This window comes from Staurois parvus, unplaced genomic scaffold (assembly GCF_062004578.1).
Source record: "Staurois parvus isolate SC_StPar_1 unplaced genomic scaffold, SC_StPar_1.0 ptg000191l, whole genome shotgun sequence".
NCBI lineage: Eukaryota > Metazoa > Chordata > Amphibia > Anura > Ranidae > Staurois > Staurois parvus.
The window spans coordinates 2,959,260-2,977,898 of record NW_028317987.1 but is presented as its reverse complement, the minus strand read 5'-3'; the positions used below and the strand labels follow the sequence as shown (position 1 = coordinate 2,977,898).

Genomic DNA, 18,639 nt, shown 5'->3' with positions numbered 1-18,639 from the left:
GATATAAAAGATGATGGTATGCCGAGTAAATAGATACCAAACATGACATGATTTAAAACTGCACATGCACCGTGCAATGGCAACAAACTGCATATGTTTTTAATTTCCATAGGCAGCATTTTAAAAGTCTTTACAAGCTACCATTTTAGATTTACAGAGGAGGTCTAGTGTTAGAATTACTGCCCTTGATCTGATGTTCACGGCGATACCTCACATGCATGGTGCAACCGCTGTTTACATACCGGCACAGGGTCAACATTCGTACACACAGGTGTGCACTTGTGTGGGGGGGCAAGGTTTTTATTTATTATTTTGTTATTTTGATTTTTTCAATTATTTTTACACTGTTCCTTTAATTTTTTTATCACTTTTAATGCTATAACAGGGAATACAAATATCCCCTATAACCTCAATGGGCATTGTCATAGATTCTTTTTTGAGACATCTGGGGTCTATCAGACTCTGGATATCTCCTCTGCCCTTACATTATCTAATCAAACCAAGATCAGTGTGATCAGATGCTTTCCCAATTTACAAAACTTATAAGTATAGCCTGTTGTCCTCTCACAGGTCTTCTACATCTTGACCCCATATCTGGCACGCTTGCTGGGGAGAAATTGTTTGAATGCAAGGCGGCCAGAAAAATGAATGAGGGACTCATCAACGCAGATGTTTTGCTGGGAAGTATAGACATCTGCAATTTTTTGGTTAAGGTGATTTGCGAAGGGGCTGAATTTTGTGGAGCCAATCAAATTCAGGGTCACCCCGAGGATGACAGAGTGTATTGTCATTGAAATGCATAAAACACATTATACTCTCATATCTATGCCTGGCCATGGCAGCAGAGAACACGACATATGATGAATCGGGTCTGCGGACCAATACAACCGCAATTCATTTCTTTTAGTAATTCTCATGTTGAGGGTTAGGCCCCAAAAAAATGTAAATGGGTTTCCACCTGAATTCCGGGTTGGGCAGTGAATGGGGGAAGTACGGGTGCTGCAGAATTTGTGGGCTGCCAATCAGGATTTGCAAGCACATCCAGGATACTAGGGACTCTACAGGCCTGTGTGCGAATTCTTGGTGGCTGCAGGACAATACTTTTGCTCGCCACCGCACAAGCTTGCACTACACTTATGGGACTCGCCATGTCACCAAGTCATACTGCAGTGCTGGTATTATTATTATTATTATACAGGATTTATATAGCCAACAGTTTGCTCAGAGATTTACAATATAACAGGAGACAATACAGCAACAATGCAGTTCAATACAAGAGGGTTAGGAGGGCCCTGATCATGGGAGCTTACAATCTAAGAGGTATGTGAAATATCAGGATGTACTAGGCCACTAGTGCTCGTCAGTTCACCAAAAGTTAGCGTGGCACTAGTACTGGCACTCTGCTGCATATGAGAGTCATCAAAATTTACCAGCAAGTGCACTGCGGTTTTGTGTGAAATGTATCAAGTGATAGTGACCTACTGACACTGCACTTACTGGGGGAGAAGGGGGGGTAAGTGCAGGGGCTAAATGCAGGTGCTCAGGTCTCCTGTCTAACAAAGGTTTTAGGTCTTAGGCCTCCTGTCTCTAATAAAGGTTTTAGGTCTCAGGTCTCATGTCTCTAACAAAGGTTATAGGTTATAGGTCTCCCGTCTCTAACAAAGGTTTTAGGTCTTAGGTTTCCCATCCCTAACAAAAGTTTTAGGTCTCAGGTCTCCTGTCTCTAACAAAGGTTTTAGGTCTCAGGTCTCCTGTCTCTAACAAAGGTTTTAGGTCTCAGGTCTCCTGTCTCTAACAAAGGTTTTAGGTCTCAGGTCTCCTGTTTCTAACAAAGGTTTTACGTCTCAGGTCTCCTGTCTCCAACACAGGTTATAGGTCTCAGGTCTCCTGTCTCCAACACAGGTTATAGGTCTTAGGTCTCCTGTCTCCAACACAGGTTATAGGTCTTAGGTCTCCTGTCTCTAACAAACGTTTTAGGTCTCCCATCTCAAACTAGCCATGTTCGTTTTCTTCCCAGGTATCTTCACTGCCCCAATAGAATGCAGGTACTTCTTTAGTGCCATCTTAACTGGCTACAAAGATGAAAAGATTGAAGCTGTGCTCTCCAAATCCAACTTGGGCATTACCAGGGTGGACTCTGAGGGCTACCAACCAGAAGGCCTGGAGAAGGAGCCCCTCATAGAAAACAGCCATCTTGTATGAACATCTGCTCAGCAAGCCTATGAATGCACCTCACAGATCCAGCTATCCCCATTATAAAACCACTTAGCTTTTCAACAGTACCAAGGTTATCCCAGCACAAAGTCACCGGCACAAATAAACAATCTTTATTATATAAGACAAGATATATCAATGATATTGACTGAACAGACGAGTTACATGGAGTCGGTTGTGTTGTGTTTATTAAATGGGGTCAGATCAGACCTCCGTCCACAGTCAAAGGTGTCTGTTCCTTCTAACACACAACACATGACAATGATTTGTATCCTGGTGAATGGGTGTGTGTGTGGGGGGGGTGGGGTGGGGTGTCCAGGGATGTGGCCAGGTTACTACTCAGGGTGTAACCATAGAGGTAGTCTGGGCCAAGCAGATTTAAATTACAAGTTGAGCCCAAAACATTAATTTTGGATGGAGTGGTGAAGGATTAGAACTCCTGTTATGTTTTTACTATCTGGGGCTCCTTTGAGAAATTTTCCTACACTTCCTGTCCTCCTGACAGCAATTTACCAATCAGGAAGTCAGGGGAATCCTACAAGAAGGAACAGATAGGGATAAAAATCTGACAGGGGCTCTAGCTTTCTTCTAAGCTACTAAGGTATTTTCCTTTCTTGTCCATTGAGGGACACAGGAGGCAGGTTATACTGCCACCTATGGGCAGGATCATCTTTGCCCTGCTCGCTTTCGGGTGGAGCATGCTCATCGATATCCGGAGACCAGGTGGAGATTGCAGTCATGTGAAAAGTCAAACACTAAGGCAGTTCCCCGACTTGGAGATGAACCTTCACTGAGTGCAGTAATTAAAGCACAGAGTTCCTCTGAAAAGCGACTTGTCTCATGCCACTACATGCTGTATCTTGTATGTTGCAATAGGAGGGGCGTGCTGAGCCTGTGCCCACTCCACCAGTCTAGTGTACCTGTTACCTCACTCCTAGTAACAGAATGGAGTCCCACCATGCACCTAGCATGGACCTCATGCATGCTCCTTCCTTCTCGTACCTCATGACCAGGCCATAGATCTCTGTAATGTGGGTTTGGATCTTGTTTTAGTTGGATGTTGACCGCTAGAGAGGGAGCCAGACAAAGACCCCCTCGCTACCAGATGACATGTCACCTTACCAGGTACCACACCTAACAATTGGTTGCTTGTAGCTTGTTCCTTCACTTGGTTACCCATAGCAACTACACTCCTCTCCTGATCTTGCTGAGTTAACCCTTTTATAACAATGTTACTTTATAACCCACAGTGCGATACACACGTGTTCTTTAGATGCACCAGAACCAACATTATTCACCCCTTTGAATACCTTCAGACCAGGATCTTTCACTGAATGGGTTGCAGTGTACAGTTCAATATGAACAACATCTTTCCCCTAGCTATAATTATAGTAGTGTGGCTTCCCAGGCATACCTCTATGAGGCAAGAGTCCATGATGTTGTTCATGGCTTGATGTCTCCAAAAGTCCCAGTGTCTTCAATGGGCTACAGGGCTTGCACCAAAATGCCTGGGAACTGAGTTACAATAGTATTGGACATGAGCAAACAGAACACCTATAAGCCAGTCCTTGTGTAACCCCTTCTGCTCCCAGCAAGCTTCAGTTTTTTGCTATTATCTTAAGTGGTTGGATGCTTCAGCTCTGAAGAAAAAAGTCTACTTATTTTTTTTGCTAGCTTTCTAACTGTGTAATTTTCTTCTTGGTTACATCAGTGATGCTACACTAATGGAGTTTTCTTTCTTGGTGACAGCAATCGAGGTTCCTTGGTGAGCTCAGTCAAGGTTCCTTGGTGACATCAATCAATCAAGTTTTCTTGGTGACACCAATCAAGGTTCCTTGGTGACATCAATCAAGGTTCCTTGGTGACATCAATCAAGGTTTCTTGGTGACATCAATCAAGGTTCCTTGTGACCTCAATCAAGTTTCCTTGGTGACATCAATCAATTAAGGTTTCTTGGTTACGTCAATCAAGGTTCCTTGGTGACTTAAACCAATCAAGGATCCTTGGTGCCATCAATCAATCAAGGTTCCTTGGTGACACCAATCAAGGTTCCTTGGTGACATCAATCAAGGTTTCTTGGTGACATCAATCAAGGTTCCTTGGTGATATCAGTCACTCAAGGTTCCTTGGTGACTTCAACCAATCAAGGATCCTTGGTGCCATCAATCAATCAAGATTCTTTGGTGACATCAATCAAGGTTCCTTCCTGACCTCAATCAATCAAGTTTTATTGATGACACCAACCAAGGTTCTATGGTGACCTCAGTCAAGGTTCCTTGGTGACATCAATCAAGGTTCCTAGGTGACATCAATCAATCAAGGTTTCTTGGTGACATAAATCAATCAAGGTTCCTTGGTGGCCTCAATTAAGATTTCTTGCTGACCTTAATCAAAGTTCCTTGGTGACATCAATCAATCAAGTTTTCTTGGTAACACCAATCAAGGTTCCTTGGTGACATCAATCACGTTTTCTTGGTGACACCAATCAAGGTTCCTTGGTGACCTCACTCTAGGCTCCTTGGTAACATCAATCAAGGTTTCTTGGTGACATCAATCAAGGTTTTCTTGGTGACCTCAATAAAGGTTCCTTGGTGACATCAATAAATCAAGGTTTCTTGGTGACCTCAATTAAGTTTTCTTGCTGACCTTAATCAAGGTTCCTTGGTGACTTCAATCAATCAAGGTTCCTTGGTGACATCAATCAAGGTTTCTTGGTGATATCAATCTATCAAGGTTCTTTGGTGAACTCAGATGATCTCAATCAGCTATCCTGATCAGTGTTTCTCAGCTTTTGAAGCTGGACCCTCCTGGACTGTACATGTAAGACTAGCCTGGAATGTAACCTTTGGGCACTGGGCTTTTCATTGTGGTGCTCTCCAGGCCAGGGTGTACTGTGTTAGCTGAGGAGTACATTCGGGTCCAGAGCTGTCCTGTGGTCACAGGTGTGACCCTGTCTTTGAAGACTCACTTAGTGAGCAGAGCCAGTTGTGATGAAGCATTGGGAGCTAACTCATTGATGGCCACCATTTTACATTTTCCGCCACTTTTTAACAGGGTAAGAGTTAAGGCCAAGGAATTGAGTGCTGATGGCATTCACTGGGTGGAGCTCTTTCTCTCTATTCAACTTGGAGGAAGTATCATTCTGCCGTTGCTCTTGAAGCAGCACATGGATCTTCATGCCTACACTTACTTGGTCACCCCCGGCCACCTGAAACCCTCAGCCCGAGCTGCCTGGGTTTATGAGACTTAAAACATTGCCTCACATTGGGCCTAGTTGAAATTATCACTGTGCAAACACAACATGTCTTCACTAAGACAGCCAGGACTGTCCCACTGCCAAGGATGAACTCAGCTTATAGTCCTAGAGTGCTTCCTTCCCAGAAGGAATTGACACCTGTAATTCAGAACCTTGGACCTATTGTCACTGGATCATCTTTATTGCAGTCTACCAAAGCTCTCTCGTGTGTGGCCAAGGTATCCCTCATGTCCGCAGGGACCTCAGTCTTCACTTTGGGCTTTCTGGCTGTTTGTGCTCAGATATTGGTGCACTCTGCCCTCAAAGGCTCTAAATGGTCCCCTGCAGATAATGTCTGTGATTGGCCTAAAACTTCTATTCATGCTGGCCATGTTGACCTTGTCACTGTCTCTGAGAATTCCAACAGTCAACCTCTGGTTGGGGTCATTGCAGTCTCCTGAAGGGGACACATATTTACCGGGGTTGTTTCAAACCTTATAGATGTACTACCCGTCATCTGTAGAATCAGCCTCTTGTTCCAGGCATTGGGTTTTTTAAAGGTCACTGTTGGGCAAGGTTGCTAATTTCCTTTAGGGCTGGGGTGTCAAACTGGTGGCCCTCCAGCTGTTACAAAACTACAAGTCCCATCATGCCTCTGCCTTTGAGAGTCATGCTTGTAACTGTCAATTTTGCAATGCCTCATGGGACTTGATGTTTGGCAACAGTTGGAGGGTCACCAGTTTGACACCTGTGCTTTAGGGCTTAAATTCCTCCCCTTGTAAGTCAGGATCATTCTCCCTCCCTCATCTTTCAGTGTGTAGGGTGCAAAGGGATTACTCTCATAATTTAGTATCCCTTTTTCAATTGTAACTCAGTCCTTGTCATCAACCCCTCATGCCTGGGAGCCTGAACTTGGGGCAAAACATCCAAATGGTCTCTCTAGACCAAGTACTTCCAGATATTACCTGTCTGCCTTTCTGTCTGAAAGGGGCAGTTTATTCCCTTCACCATGAAAGTCTTCACTTGCAGGGGTGTCCCCATGTCTGGGACTCCAATCTGTTTCCTGAGAACAGTTCCTGTCTCATCAAGCATCCCCTCAATGACTTGGTACTCTGACCTGAGCTCCACTGGAATTCCTCACGTGTTGAAGTCTTCCCCTATGGAACGGTCTGGGAGTTTTCCCTGTGGCAGGTCTAGTGGCCTAGTCCCTATGCTGTACTACACTGAGAGTGTTACATTTCACTATACTGTCCTCCTTGGAGATAAGAATTTGCCGTCTGGTTTTCTTCTGATTAAGTACCTGAAAGCTGTTGATTTCCAACCTGGCAGGAAGATTTAATTGCTGGATGTCCCTGTGCTCTCCACATTGTCAGCAAGAAGATCATGCTGGGGTCCTGCTGATAGTTCCCCCAGCAGGTAGGGAGTCTGCCTGGAGACCTTTGTGGGACCTGGTCACTGGAGGGTAAGTTCTCATTTGATGACCGATGTGCAGTTCCTCCAGACCCCTTCCCTTGCTCCTGTTCCTAATCAGGTAGACAATCTAGGATCCCTTCCCCCTTCCCCTCTCCTCAGCTGAGGATGCTTTGTTGGACCATGCTCCATGATTAGATGTCGGCAGTTTTGCTTAGAGGCAGCGGTGGGTGTTTAGGCACATGGGTCCCTGTGCATCCTTATGACCTGCTGGTGTTTTGTGCACCATATGGGTTGTGCCATATTTCTTCTCTCTGCTTACCCCTGTGGAGGTGTCTTGGCACTTTTTCCTCTTCTAGTCAAGCCCTTAGGTACCCTGAGGGTTCTTTCCTACCAGCCTTCAAGAGCTGGTTGTCTGATATGAAGGATGAGACATTCTGGGTAGTCTGTCTCTCTCTGATATGAAGGATGAGACATTCTGGGTAGTCTGTCTCTCTCTGATAGTAAGGATGGGAGATTCTGAGTAGTCAGCCTTGGTCTCTGAATAAAGGATGGGACATTCTGGGTAGTCTGTCTCTCTCTCTCTCTGATATGAAGGATGGGAGATTCTGGGTAGTCAGTCTTGGTCTCTCATATGAAGGACGGGACATTCTGGATAATCTGTCTCGGTCTCTGATAGAAACGATGGGACATTCTGGGTAGTCTGTATCTCTCTGATATGAAGGACGGGACATTCTGGGTAGTCTGTCTCTCTCTCTCTGATATGAAGGATGGGATATTCTGGGTAGTCTGTCTCTCTCTGATCTGAAGGATGGGATATTCTGGGTAGTCTGTCTCTCTCTGATATGAAGGATGGGATATTCTGGGTAGTCTGTCTCTCTCTGATATGAAGGATGGGATATTCTGGGTAGTCTGTCTCTCTCTGATATGAAGGATGGGACATTCTGGGTAGTCTGTCTCTCTCTGATATGAAGGACGGGACATTCTGGGTAGTCTGTCTCTCTCTGATATGAAGGATGGGATATTCTGGGTAGTCTGTCTCTCTCTGATATGAAGGACGGAACATTCTGGGTAGTCTGTCTCTCTCTGATATGAAGGATGAGACATTCTGGGTAGTCTGTCTCTTTCTGATATGAAGGACGGAACATTCTGGGTAGTCTGTCTCTCTCTGATATGAAGGACGGGACATTCTGGGTAGTCTGTCTCTCTCTGATATGAAGGACGGGACATTCTGGGTAGTGTATCTGATTTTGGAGGTCTCTGTTTTATTATGTATTCCTTTGTTTTTATTATTATTATTATTATTATTATACAGTATTTATAAAGCGCCGATAGTTAGCTCAGCGCTGTACATTACAAAGGGGGACAGAACATGTGACAGAACAATACCAATACAATGTGATACATGAGGGGATTGAGGGCCCTGCTCTTTCGAGCTTACAATCTAGGAGGGAGGGGATGTGGCACAGGAGGAGATAGCTGTGGGGGATGGAGTGGTAGGAAGAGTGGAGGAGGTCGGCAAGTTAGCAGGGGGTGGGGTAGGCTTCCCTGAAAAGATGGGTTTTAAGGGTGCGCCTAAAGGAGAGGAGAGTAGGTGATAATCTGATGGGTTGGGGCAGGGAGTTCCAGAGGATGGGTGACACCCTGGAGAAGTCCTGGAGGCGGGCATGGGAGGAGGAGACCAGGGAACTAGACAGAAGGAGGTCTTGTGAGGAGTGGAGTGTGCGTGCTGGGCGGTACTTGGATATTAGGTCAGTGATGTAGTTCGGGGCAGTATGGTGGACGGCTTTGTACGTCAGTGTTAGGATTTTGAATTTGATCCGTTGCAAAATCGGAAGCCAGTGGAGGGATTGGCAGAGGGGGGTGGCGGAGACGGAGCGGTTGGAAAGGTGAATGAGTCTGGCAGCCATATTCAGGATCGACTGAAGCGGGGATAGCCAGCAGCGAGGCAGGCCAGTGAGGGGGGAGTTGCAGTAGTCGAGTCGTGATATGATGAGGGAGTGGATGAGCTGTTTAGTGGTTTCTGAGGTTTGGAACGTGCGGATTATGGCGATGTTGCGGAGGTAGAGTCTGCATGTTGCGGAGGTGGAGTCTGCATGTTGCGGAGGTGGAGTCTGCATGTTGCGGAGGTGGAGTCTGCACGAGTTTGTTAAAGATTGGACTTGGGGCTGGAAGGATAGGTTGGAGTCCAGAATGACACCAAGTACTTTGGCCTGCAGGGTGGGTTTGATGGTGGCGTTGTTGGATGTGATGGAGAAGTCAATGGGGGGTGGGGTCCGGGCTGGGGGGAAGACAAGAAACTTGGTTTTGGAGAGGTTCAGTTTAAGGAAGTGGAGTGACATCCAGTCTGATATGTCGCTCAGTAGGTGTGTGATTCGGGCAGAGACCGAGGGGGTGAGGTGGGGGGTTGAGAGATAGATTTGTGTGTCGTCGGCATAGAGGTGGTAGTTGAAGCCGTGAGAGTGTATGAGTTGGCCAAGGGAGGAGGTGTAGATGGAGAAGAGAAGGGGCCCGAGGACAGAGCCTTGAGGGACCCCAACAGAGAGGGGGAGTGAGGGGGAGGTGGAAGCATTATAGGTAATGCTGAAAGAGCGTTGTGACAGGTAGGATGAGAGCCAGGAGAGAGCAGAATCTCTGAGGCCGAGGGAGTGTAGTTTTTTGAGGAGGAGGGGGTGGTCAACTGTGTCGAAGGCCGCAGAGAGGTCAAGGAGTAGGAGCACTGAATAGTGGCCATTAGCTTTGGCAGTTAGCAGGTCGTTGGAGAGTTTGAGTAAGGCAGTTTCGGTGGAGTTTAGGGGACGGAAGCCGGACTGTAGGGGATCGAGGAGGTTGTTGTCGTTGAGGTGAGAGCATAGGTGGGTGTAGACGAGGCGCTCGAGGAGTTTAGATGTAAATGGGAGCAGGGAGATGGGTCTGAGGTTGTTCGGGTCATTGTGGTATTATCTTGTGTTCTGTGTCTTTAAGACTTTTCTATCTGTAGTCAAATATATTTTTTAAACAGTTGGTTGCATAAGAGTTAGGTTTATTGTTTCTTACTTTTTTTAGTTATTTTGGCACTTTTCTGGTATCCCTGTAAGGTAGATACAATGCAGGAATGGGTATTAGGGGACATTTCTCGGGGCTGCAGTTCCTCTGAACTCCACAAGATGGTGATCTCATTTCTACTACTGAGACAGGACTTCTCTATGGAATATGAACAGGAAGTGATGTCAGGAAAAGAAAGGAAGTGATGTCAGAAACAGACAGGAAGATATATGGAATATAAATAGGCTGTGCATTGTGTTGTGAAGGAGATCGGAGACATTACTGGAAGCAGCAGCAGAGGAGGTAATAAGATGTTATGTTCTATTTACACCCAGTAACCTCCATCATGTCTGTCCTCTTCCTCCATAGTCATGTCCGTCCTCTTCCTCCATAGTCACTGTGATGTCTTTTATCTCCAGCAGATGATGATACACATCAATATTTAGAAGGACACAAGGATCTCTACAAGGACGTCATGATGGACAATCAGCCGCCCCTCACATCACCGGGTAAGAGGAGACTTTATTGTAAAGGAGAGAGCAGTACGGAGGATCCACCTAGATCCCCCATCATCTGATAAACACATAGAAACAATGGATTCAGTCAGTGTGTGTGTTTCCTACAGATGGATCCAGTCATGGGAACCCACCAGAGAGATGTCCCCGTCCTCTGTATTCCCGGGATTCCACACAGGAAGGTCACACCATCCCTCACCATCATCAGGTAGATGAGGAACAATCACTGATAGTATCATTAGGATCTGTACATTATCTGCATTGTTACCATTGATGTCATTTTTATATTATATTCAGAGTGGAAACCTGAGAGATCCTAAAGTTGAGGTTAAAGAAGAGATAAAAGAGGAGGAGGATGAGGATGGGGGGATGGAGGAGTCAGAGCTTCTAAAGGAACACAAAGATCTGTACCAGGACACCATGGTGGAGTCATCCAGCTACAGGAACCAACCAGAGAGATGTCCCCATCCTCTGTATTCCCGGGATTCCAACCAGGAAGGTCACACCATCCCTCACTATTACAAGGTTGGTGGGATGGAGCATCTAGAACATGGACTCCTAGAGACAATGTGTGGATATTTTATGTGACTTTACATTTTACAGATGATATTCTTTCTCATTTTCTTGATTTAGAGTGGAGATCCAATCGATATAGAATTTGAGGTGAAAGCAGAAGAAGAAGAGGCGTATGTGAGGGATGATCAGCAGTCTATGGAGGAGGATGGAATAACGGGGACATTTATAGAGGAGGACACTCCTACAGAGATCAGCACAGGTGGGTCATGAACACTAAATCCATTCCTCCACCCATACTGCTCACTGATTGGTCCAGAGTAGGGCGGGGACTGGGTGATATCAGCCTGTAATCCCCTGGTCACTTTCCTGAGCTGTGTTCCCCGTCCTGTATTCCTGGATTTCTCTCGGATAATCTTCCTTCTCTGTGCTGCAGACACAATTTATGTATCTAGACTGGATTTATGGAGGTTCTGGGGTTCAGCTGGCAGCAAAATGTTCATTTTTCCTATAAGCATTGCATAATGTAGGCACCCAGGACATGTGACTGGGGTCTCCTGCCTTGTGCCTGACTCCTCCAGGGGACCTTCTCTGTTATCTGCTGGCTGTGCCGGGTGGAGGGATATGTCTGTAGTGTCTCAGACCCAAGTCACTGAGTGCAGTCTCAGGAGATGGGAGGCAGTGGTGTGGGACCTACATAGTTACATAGTTAGTCTGGCTGAAAAAAGACATCCATCTAGTTGTACCATTAATAATAAAAGTTATAATCCGACACCCACAGCTGATCCACCAGAAGGCAAAAACCCAGCAAAGCACGATCCGATCTCCTCCTGCAGGGGAAAAAATTCCTTCCTGACCCCCCTGAGAGGCAATCGGATATTCCCTGGATCAACTTTCCCTATAAATGTTATATCCAGTTATATTCTGTGTATCCAAGAAAGAATCCAGGACTTTCCTACAGCAATCCCCCCTTATGTATTATACATGGAGATCATATCCCCCCCTTATGTATTATACATGGAGTTCATATCCCCCCTTATGTATTATACATGGAGATCATATCCCCCCTTATGTATTATACATGGAGATCATATCCCCCCTTATGTATTATACATGGAGATCATATCCCCCCTTATGTATTATACATGGAGATCATATCCCCCCCTTATGTATTATACATGGAGATCATATCCCCCCCTTATGTATTATACATGGAGATCATATCCCCCCCTTATGTATTATACATGGAGATCATATCCCCCCCTTATGTATTATACATGGAGATCATATCCCCCCTTATGTATTATACATGGAGATCATATCCCCCTTAATCTCCTCTTCTCAGTAGAGAATACATTCAGTTCCTCTAATCTTCCCTCATAGCTGATCTCCTCCATGCCTCGTATCAGTTTGGTTTCCCTTCTCTGTACTTTCTCCAGTTCCCCAATGTTCTGTTTGTGAATTGGAGCCAAAAACTGAACTGCATATTCCAGATGAGGTCTTACTAATGATTTGTACCGGGGGGAGGGGGGGGGGGTGATATCTCTCTCTGGAGTCTATACCTCTCCTAATACAAGAGAGGATTTTGCTCGCTTTAGAACCCGCAGCTTTGCATTGCTGCCATTATTACGCTTGTGATCTACTAGAACCCCCAGATCCTTCTCCACCATTGACCCGCCCAGATCCTTCTCTACCTTTGACACCCCCCCCCCCCCCAGATCCTTCTCCCCCATTGACCCCCCAGATCCTTCTCCCCCATTGACTCCTCCAGATCCTTCTCCACCATTGACCCCCCCCCCCCTAGATCCTTCTTCAGCATTGACCTCCCAGATCCTTCTAAACCATTGACCCCCCCCAGATCATTGTCCACCCTTGACCCCCTAAGATCCTTCACCATTGACCGGACAGTTGTACACCCCCAGTATGTATGATGCATATTCTTAGCCCCCAAGTGCAGAACCTTACATGTATCACCATTAGCCCTCATTGGCCCCATAGTCCCCCAATTACACAGAGCATTGAGGTCGGCTTGTAAGTTGGAGACATCCTGTAAGGACGTTATTCCCCGGCACAGCTTGGTGTCATCTGCAAAGACTGGAATGGGGTTTATAATCTCACACCCCATATTGTTTATATATATATTAATAAGTAAGGGTCCCAACACTGATCCCTGGGGTACCCCACTAATAACACTGAACCCTGGGGTACCCCACTAATAACACTGAACCTTGGGGTACCCCACTAATAACACTGAACCTTGGGGTACCCCACTAATAACACTGAACCCTGGGGTACCCCACTAATAACACTGAACCCTGGGGTACCCCACTAATAACACTGAACCCTGGGGTACCCCACAAATAACACTGAACCTTGGGGTACCCCACTAATAACACTGAACCTTGGGGTACCCCACTAATAACACTGAACCTTGGGGTACCCCACTAATAACACTGAACCCTGGGGTACACCACTGACACCCCCAGACCATTCAGAGTATGAATCATTAACCACTACTCTCTGAATACGATCTTTTATCCAGTTTTCTATCCATTTACATTCAGATTTTTCCAGCCCATAGACTTTACCTTACACATTAGCCGTATGTGGGGAGCTGTGTCCAAGTATACCACGTCCACCGCCACCCCTCTGTCCAAGTATACCACGTCCACCGCCACCCCTCTGTCCAAGTATACCACGTCCACCGCCACCCCTCTGTCCAAGTATACCACGTCCACCGCCACCCCTCTGTCCAAGTATACCACGTCCACCGCCACCCCTCTGTCCAAGTATACCACGTCCACCGCCACCCTTCTGTCCAAGTATACCACGTCCACCGCCACCCTTCTGTCCAAGTATACCACGTCCACCGCCACCCCTCTGTCCAAGTATACCACGTCCACCGCCACCCCTCTGTCCAAGTATACCACGTCCACCTCCACCCCTCATTCCAAGTATACCACGTCCACAGCCACCCCTCTGTCCAAGTATACCACGTCCACCTCCACCCCTCTGTCCAAGTATACCACGTCCACCACCACCCCTCTGTCCAAGTATACCACGTCCACCTCCACCCCTCTGCCCAAGTATACCACGTCCACCGCCACCCCTCTGTCAAAGTATACCACGTCCACCTCCACCCCTCTGTCCAAGTATAGCACATCCACCCCTCTGTTCAAGTATACCACGTCCACCGTCGCCCCTCTGTCCAAGTATACCACGTCCACCTCCACCCCTCTGTCCAAGTATACCACGTCCACCGCCACCCCTCTGTCCAAGTATACCACGTCCACCTCCACCCCTCTGTCCAAGTATACCACGTCCACAGCCACCCCTCTGTCCAAGTATACCACGTCCACCTCCAGCCCTCTGTCCAAGTATACCACGTCCACCTCCAGCCCTCTGTCCAAGTATACCACGTCCACCGCCACCCCTCTGTCCAAGGATTTGCTCACCTCCAATCTAACCTGTTTCATGATGGTTTAATCCCAACTCACCTCTACATGTTGTCTACAGTAAACATTTAGGCTTCCACTGATTACATAATACTAATACTGTGAGTCCTGACCCTTATACTATATAACTTGTACATTACATACTCCTGACCCCTGCACTATATACTCTATGTTGTACATTACATCCTCCTGACCACTGCACTATATACTCTATGTTGTACATTACATACTCCTGACCCCTGCACTATATACTCTATGTTGTACATTACATACTCCTGACCCCTGCACTATATACTCTTTGTTGTACATTCCATACTCCTGACCCCTGCACTATATACTCTATGTTGTACATTACATACTCCTGACCCCTGCACTATATACTCTATGTTGTACGTTACATACTCCTGACCCCTGCACTATATACTCTATGTTGTACATTACATACTCCTGACCCCTGCACTATATACTCTATGTTGTACATTACATACTCCTGACCCCTGCACTATATACTCTGTTGTACATTACATACTCCTGACCCCTGCACTATATACTCCATGTTGTACATTACATACTCCTGACCCCTGCACTATATACTCTGTGTTGTACATTACATACTCCTGACCCCTGCACTATATACTCTGTGTTGTACATTACATACTCCTGACTTCTGCTCTCCCCCCTCCCCCCACTGCTATATATACACATAATATGGATTCTCTTTTGTTCCCCCCATTTCCTCCCAACTGGACATTTTATATCGGATGATGTGATTGGAGCACAGACTTTTACATGGTGATAATAATGTGATAACATCCTCCTACTTTGGACCCTTAAACAGAAAGTGATAATGAGGGAGGAGTCAATACCCCAATGATGGTGGTCTTCAGGATCAGTCCAGTCTTCATCTTGGTTGTTCTCCCCCCATCCTCACTCTCTGACCTCTGGTGGGGCTCAGCCCCGCTGTTCTGCATGACTAAATCATGGACTAAATAAGGAAGTGCAGTACTTCTTGTGTTGGGAAGATGGCGATGAGTGATAGAGGGGGTGGGGACCCTCGTCCTATAATCCCCTCATCACTGTCCCTCCTATAAAAGACAGTTCTGGTTGTTTCCTCACTCTCTGACTAAGGTCCATGAATAAAGAAATGACCTGGTAGGAGATCAGAGGAGCCATTTCCTAGTTCCCTTGAGGGTGGAATTGTAAGCTCCTCAGAGACCAAGCTGCCTGATGTGGACGGAGTCCTGGTTTGGGGGAACCAATCAGCTCCTGGCTAGTAATCCTCTTTGTCTTTGTATTTTAGTCCATGGCCGGGAGATGAGGAAAACCTCCGAGGATTGTCTCACTTTGTCTCCAGACTGGAAAGTAGAAGATGAGGACATCACACAGTATAGTCCAGGAGAAAACCCGGCTCCCTTCAATGTCCATCCGGCACCACCCAGTGTAGATGGACCATCGGATTCCTCGTATCCTGAGGAACCTCAGACTGTGCGGGACTGGGCCGGCCTTCCAACAGGGAAGAACTTCTCCTGTCCTGAGTGCGGGAAATGTTTCTGTTCTAAATACAAACTTAATGTGCATAAAAGATCTCACACGGGGGAGAAGCCGTATTCCTGTCCTGAGTGCGGGAAATGTTTTTCACAGAAGTCCGGTCTTTACACTCATCAGAGATCTCACACGGGGGAGAAGCCGTATTCCTGTCCTGAGTGCGGAAAATGTTTTTCACAGAAGTCCCATCTTTACACACATCAGATATCTCACACAGGAGAGAAACCGTATTCCTGTCCGAAGTGTGGAAAATGTTTTTCACAGAAGTCCGATCTTTACAGACATCAGAGATCTCACACAGGGGAAATGCCATATTTCTGTCCTGAGTGTGGGAAATGTTTTTCATGGAAGTCCACTCTTTCCAAACATCAGAGATGTCACACAGGAGAGAAGCCGTATTGTCCAGAGTGTGGAAAATGTTTTTCAGACAAGTTCAGTCTTCACAAACATCAGAGATCTCACACAGGGGAGAAGCCGTATACCTGTCAAGAGTGCGGTAAATGTTTTTCAAATAAGTCAATTCTTTACATACATCAGAGATCTCACACAGGTGAGAAGCCATATTCCTGTCAAGAGTGTGGGAAATGTTTTTCACACAATTCCAGTCTTCACACACATCAGAGATCTCACACAGGGGAGAAGCCGTATTCCTGTCCTGAGTGTGGGAAATGTTTTTCAGACAAGTCCAATCTTCACACACATCAGAGATCCCACACGGGAGAGAAGCCTTATGTCTGTCCTGAGTGCGGGAAATGTTTTTCACAGAAGCCCCATCTTTCCAAACATCAGAGATCTCATGCAGGGGAGAAACCACTTTTCTGTCCTGAGTGAGGGAAATGTTCCTCACTGAAGTCCTGTCCTCCTGTACATCAGGGTTTCCACACAACCCTGGAGGTGTATTAGTGCCTTGAGTGTGGGAAATGTCTTCTAGATGAATGTTGCTGGACATCCCAGCTCTCATGTGGGGAAGAAGCACACCCTGATATACACCTCAGATATACTCCATGGCTGATTTTCATCATGGAAGGAACAGTCCATAAGGAGATCAGAGGTCACCAAAGACACGGATGAAATGTAGGTTTGGGTTGGCCAAATTGATGGCAGGAGAAGAATAAAAATGAAGTCCTGCCCTGTGATTGGCTGAGTACATTTTGTGGTGGGAGATTTCACAAACACTTGGAGGTCTTGTCACACTTACCTCTAACACTGGTGGTCAGACATTATATGGCTTCTGTGGTCCTTACCTATAGCAGCCCCTTTCCCATAAGGCAGGCAGGCCTACTGGTACTTGTTGCCCCCAGGACTGATACACAATGCTATAGTGCCTGGCTACCACACCAGGGCAGGTGCAAACTGAGCACAGCAACAGGTACTTGTGGTTGGCAGACAGGCAGTATGGTTCAATGACAGTCCAGTTACAAGGCGAGTTCATCTCACGAAATGCATCAGTTTTCCCAACCAGGCAGTGTTTGGGTCAGGACCCCATTGTCTGGGACTGAAGATCTGGCTCTATGTCTGTTTTTATGGTCGGCTTGTGAGATTCCATTTGTGATCTTTTAATAAATTTGGTATTACGGTAATGCACCCTCTTGTGTGTTGTCTTTGACAGTTCCCAGATTCCTCCATCTGTGGAGGGCTGCACCTCAAGTGACAGATATCATGTGGAATTGTGAAGCACCAAGATTTGAGCGCTGTTGTGTTTGGCAACATTCGATTGACAAGGCAGGCAATATTCGGAGTAATCAGGGTCCAATCCCTGGTCAAAGACAGGCAGAGTTCAGAGAGTAGTTGATATCTGATCCAAGGTCATAAACAGAGGAATACAAACAGCAGAGCAGGACAGACCGACAGGGAGCTTAAACATGCATTATACACACTATCACTAACATGAGACTGCAGGTGTCAGGGCTCCGGGGTGTGACCAGAGGTGTGTGACTGACACAGGGAAACGCAGACTTCAGATAAGTTATAAACAATTTATTAACACTAACAATATCAACATAAACGCAGTGCAATACTAAAACATAACACAGTGCAAACGAACCAAACCAACCACCCACAGATAACAGTACATACAATGCAAGCGTCGTCAGGCAGGCCGGGTCAATATCGTGCGGGCAGCGTGGTACAGGGGGAGTAAGCGGAGAATAGTCAGGTCACGAGCAGGGTACAGCAACTAACAGGCAGGTAGGTACAGGGGGTCAGGCAGAGAATGGTCGGGGTCACAAGCCAGGGATCAGAACAGGAGAAGTCAGCAGAGGTCAGAATCAAGCCGGGTCAGCAACAAGACAGGAACAGGGACAGGAGCAGGATGCAGGAACAAGATACAGGGCCCAGGAAAAACACAACACCAAGGCAGAGTCTGCAGGTCTGAATGTCCCTTAAATACACCAGTATAATTAGTTCCAGGTGTTTGACTGGCTGCAAGGTTGAGTCTCTGATTGCTGGGAGCACCCGCTGGCCAGCCCTGGTACTGCAGCTCATAAGGCAGCTGAGTCCCACTATTGCTGGCCAGTCCATTCCTGACAGCAGGTTTGGCTGGCTTAATCAGATTTATTCTCCACCCAGAGACTTGCTGCATCATAGCTAACACCAGGATGCTTTAATGAGACCATCAGTTGTGATGGATTGGGGGCACTAGATGTTCCTGACATTAACCTCCATCTGAAAAGGGGCCAATAATCCCTTAAAGGCATGTTGGACATCCAGCATAGGACCATCAGGCTGG

General features: G+C 46.5%; 3 protein-coding genes across 3 annotated transcripts in view; 2 read left to right on the top strand and 1 right to left on the bottom strand.

The window, feature by feature from the left end:
• Nucleotides 1-18,639, top strand: part of LOC149461864 (uncharacterized) — a 309,357-nt gene that overhangs the window by 8,444 nt on the left and 282,274 nt on the right. The window lies entirely within an intron of this gene.
• Nucleotides 1-18,639, bottom strand: part of LOC149461871 (uncharacterized) — a 51,274-nt gene that overhangs the window by 24,258 nt on the left and 8,377 nt on the right. The window lies entirely within an intron of this gene.
• LOC149461872 (uncharacterized) lies at nucleotides 15,671-17,491 on the top strand. The gene has a single exon (XM_089677638.1). The coding sequence runs from the start codon at nucleotides 15,681-15,683 to the stop codon at nucleotides 16,740-16,742; it is 1,062 nt and encodes a 353-aa protein (XP_089533764.1). The 5' UTR covers nucleotides 15,671-15,680; the 3' UTR covers nucleotides 16,743-17,491.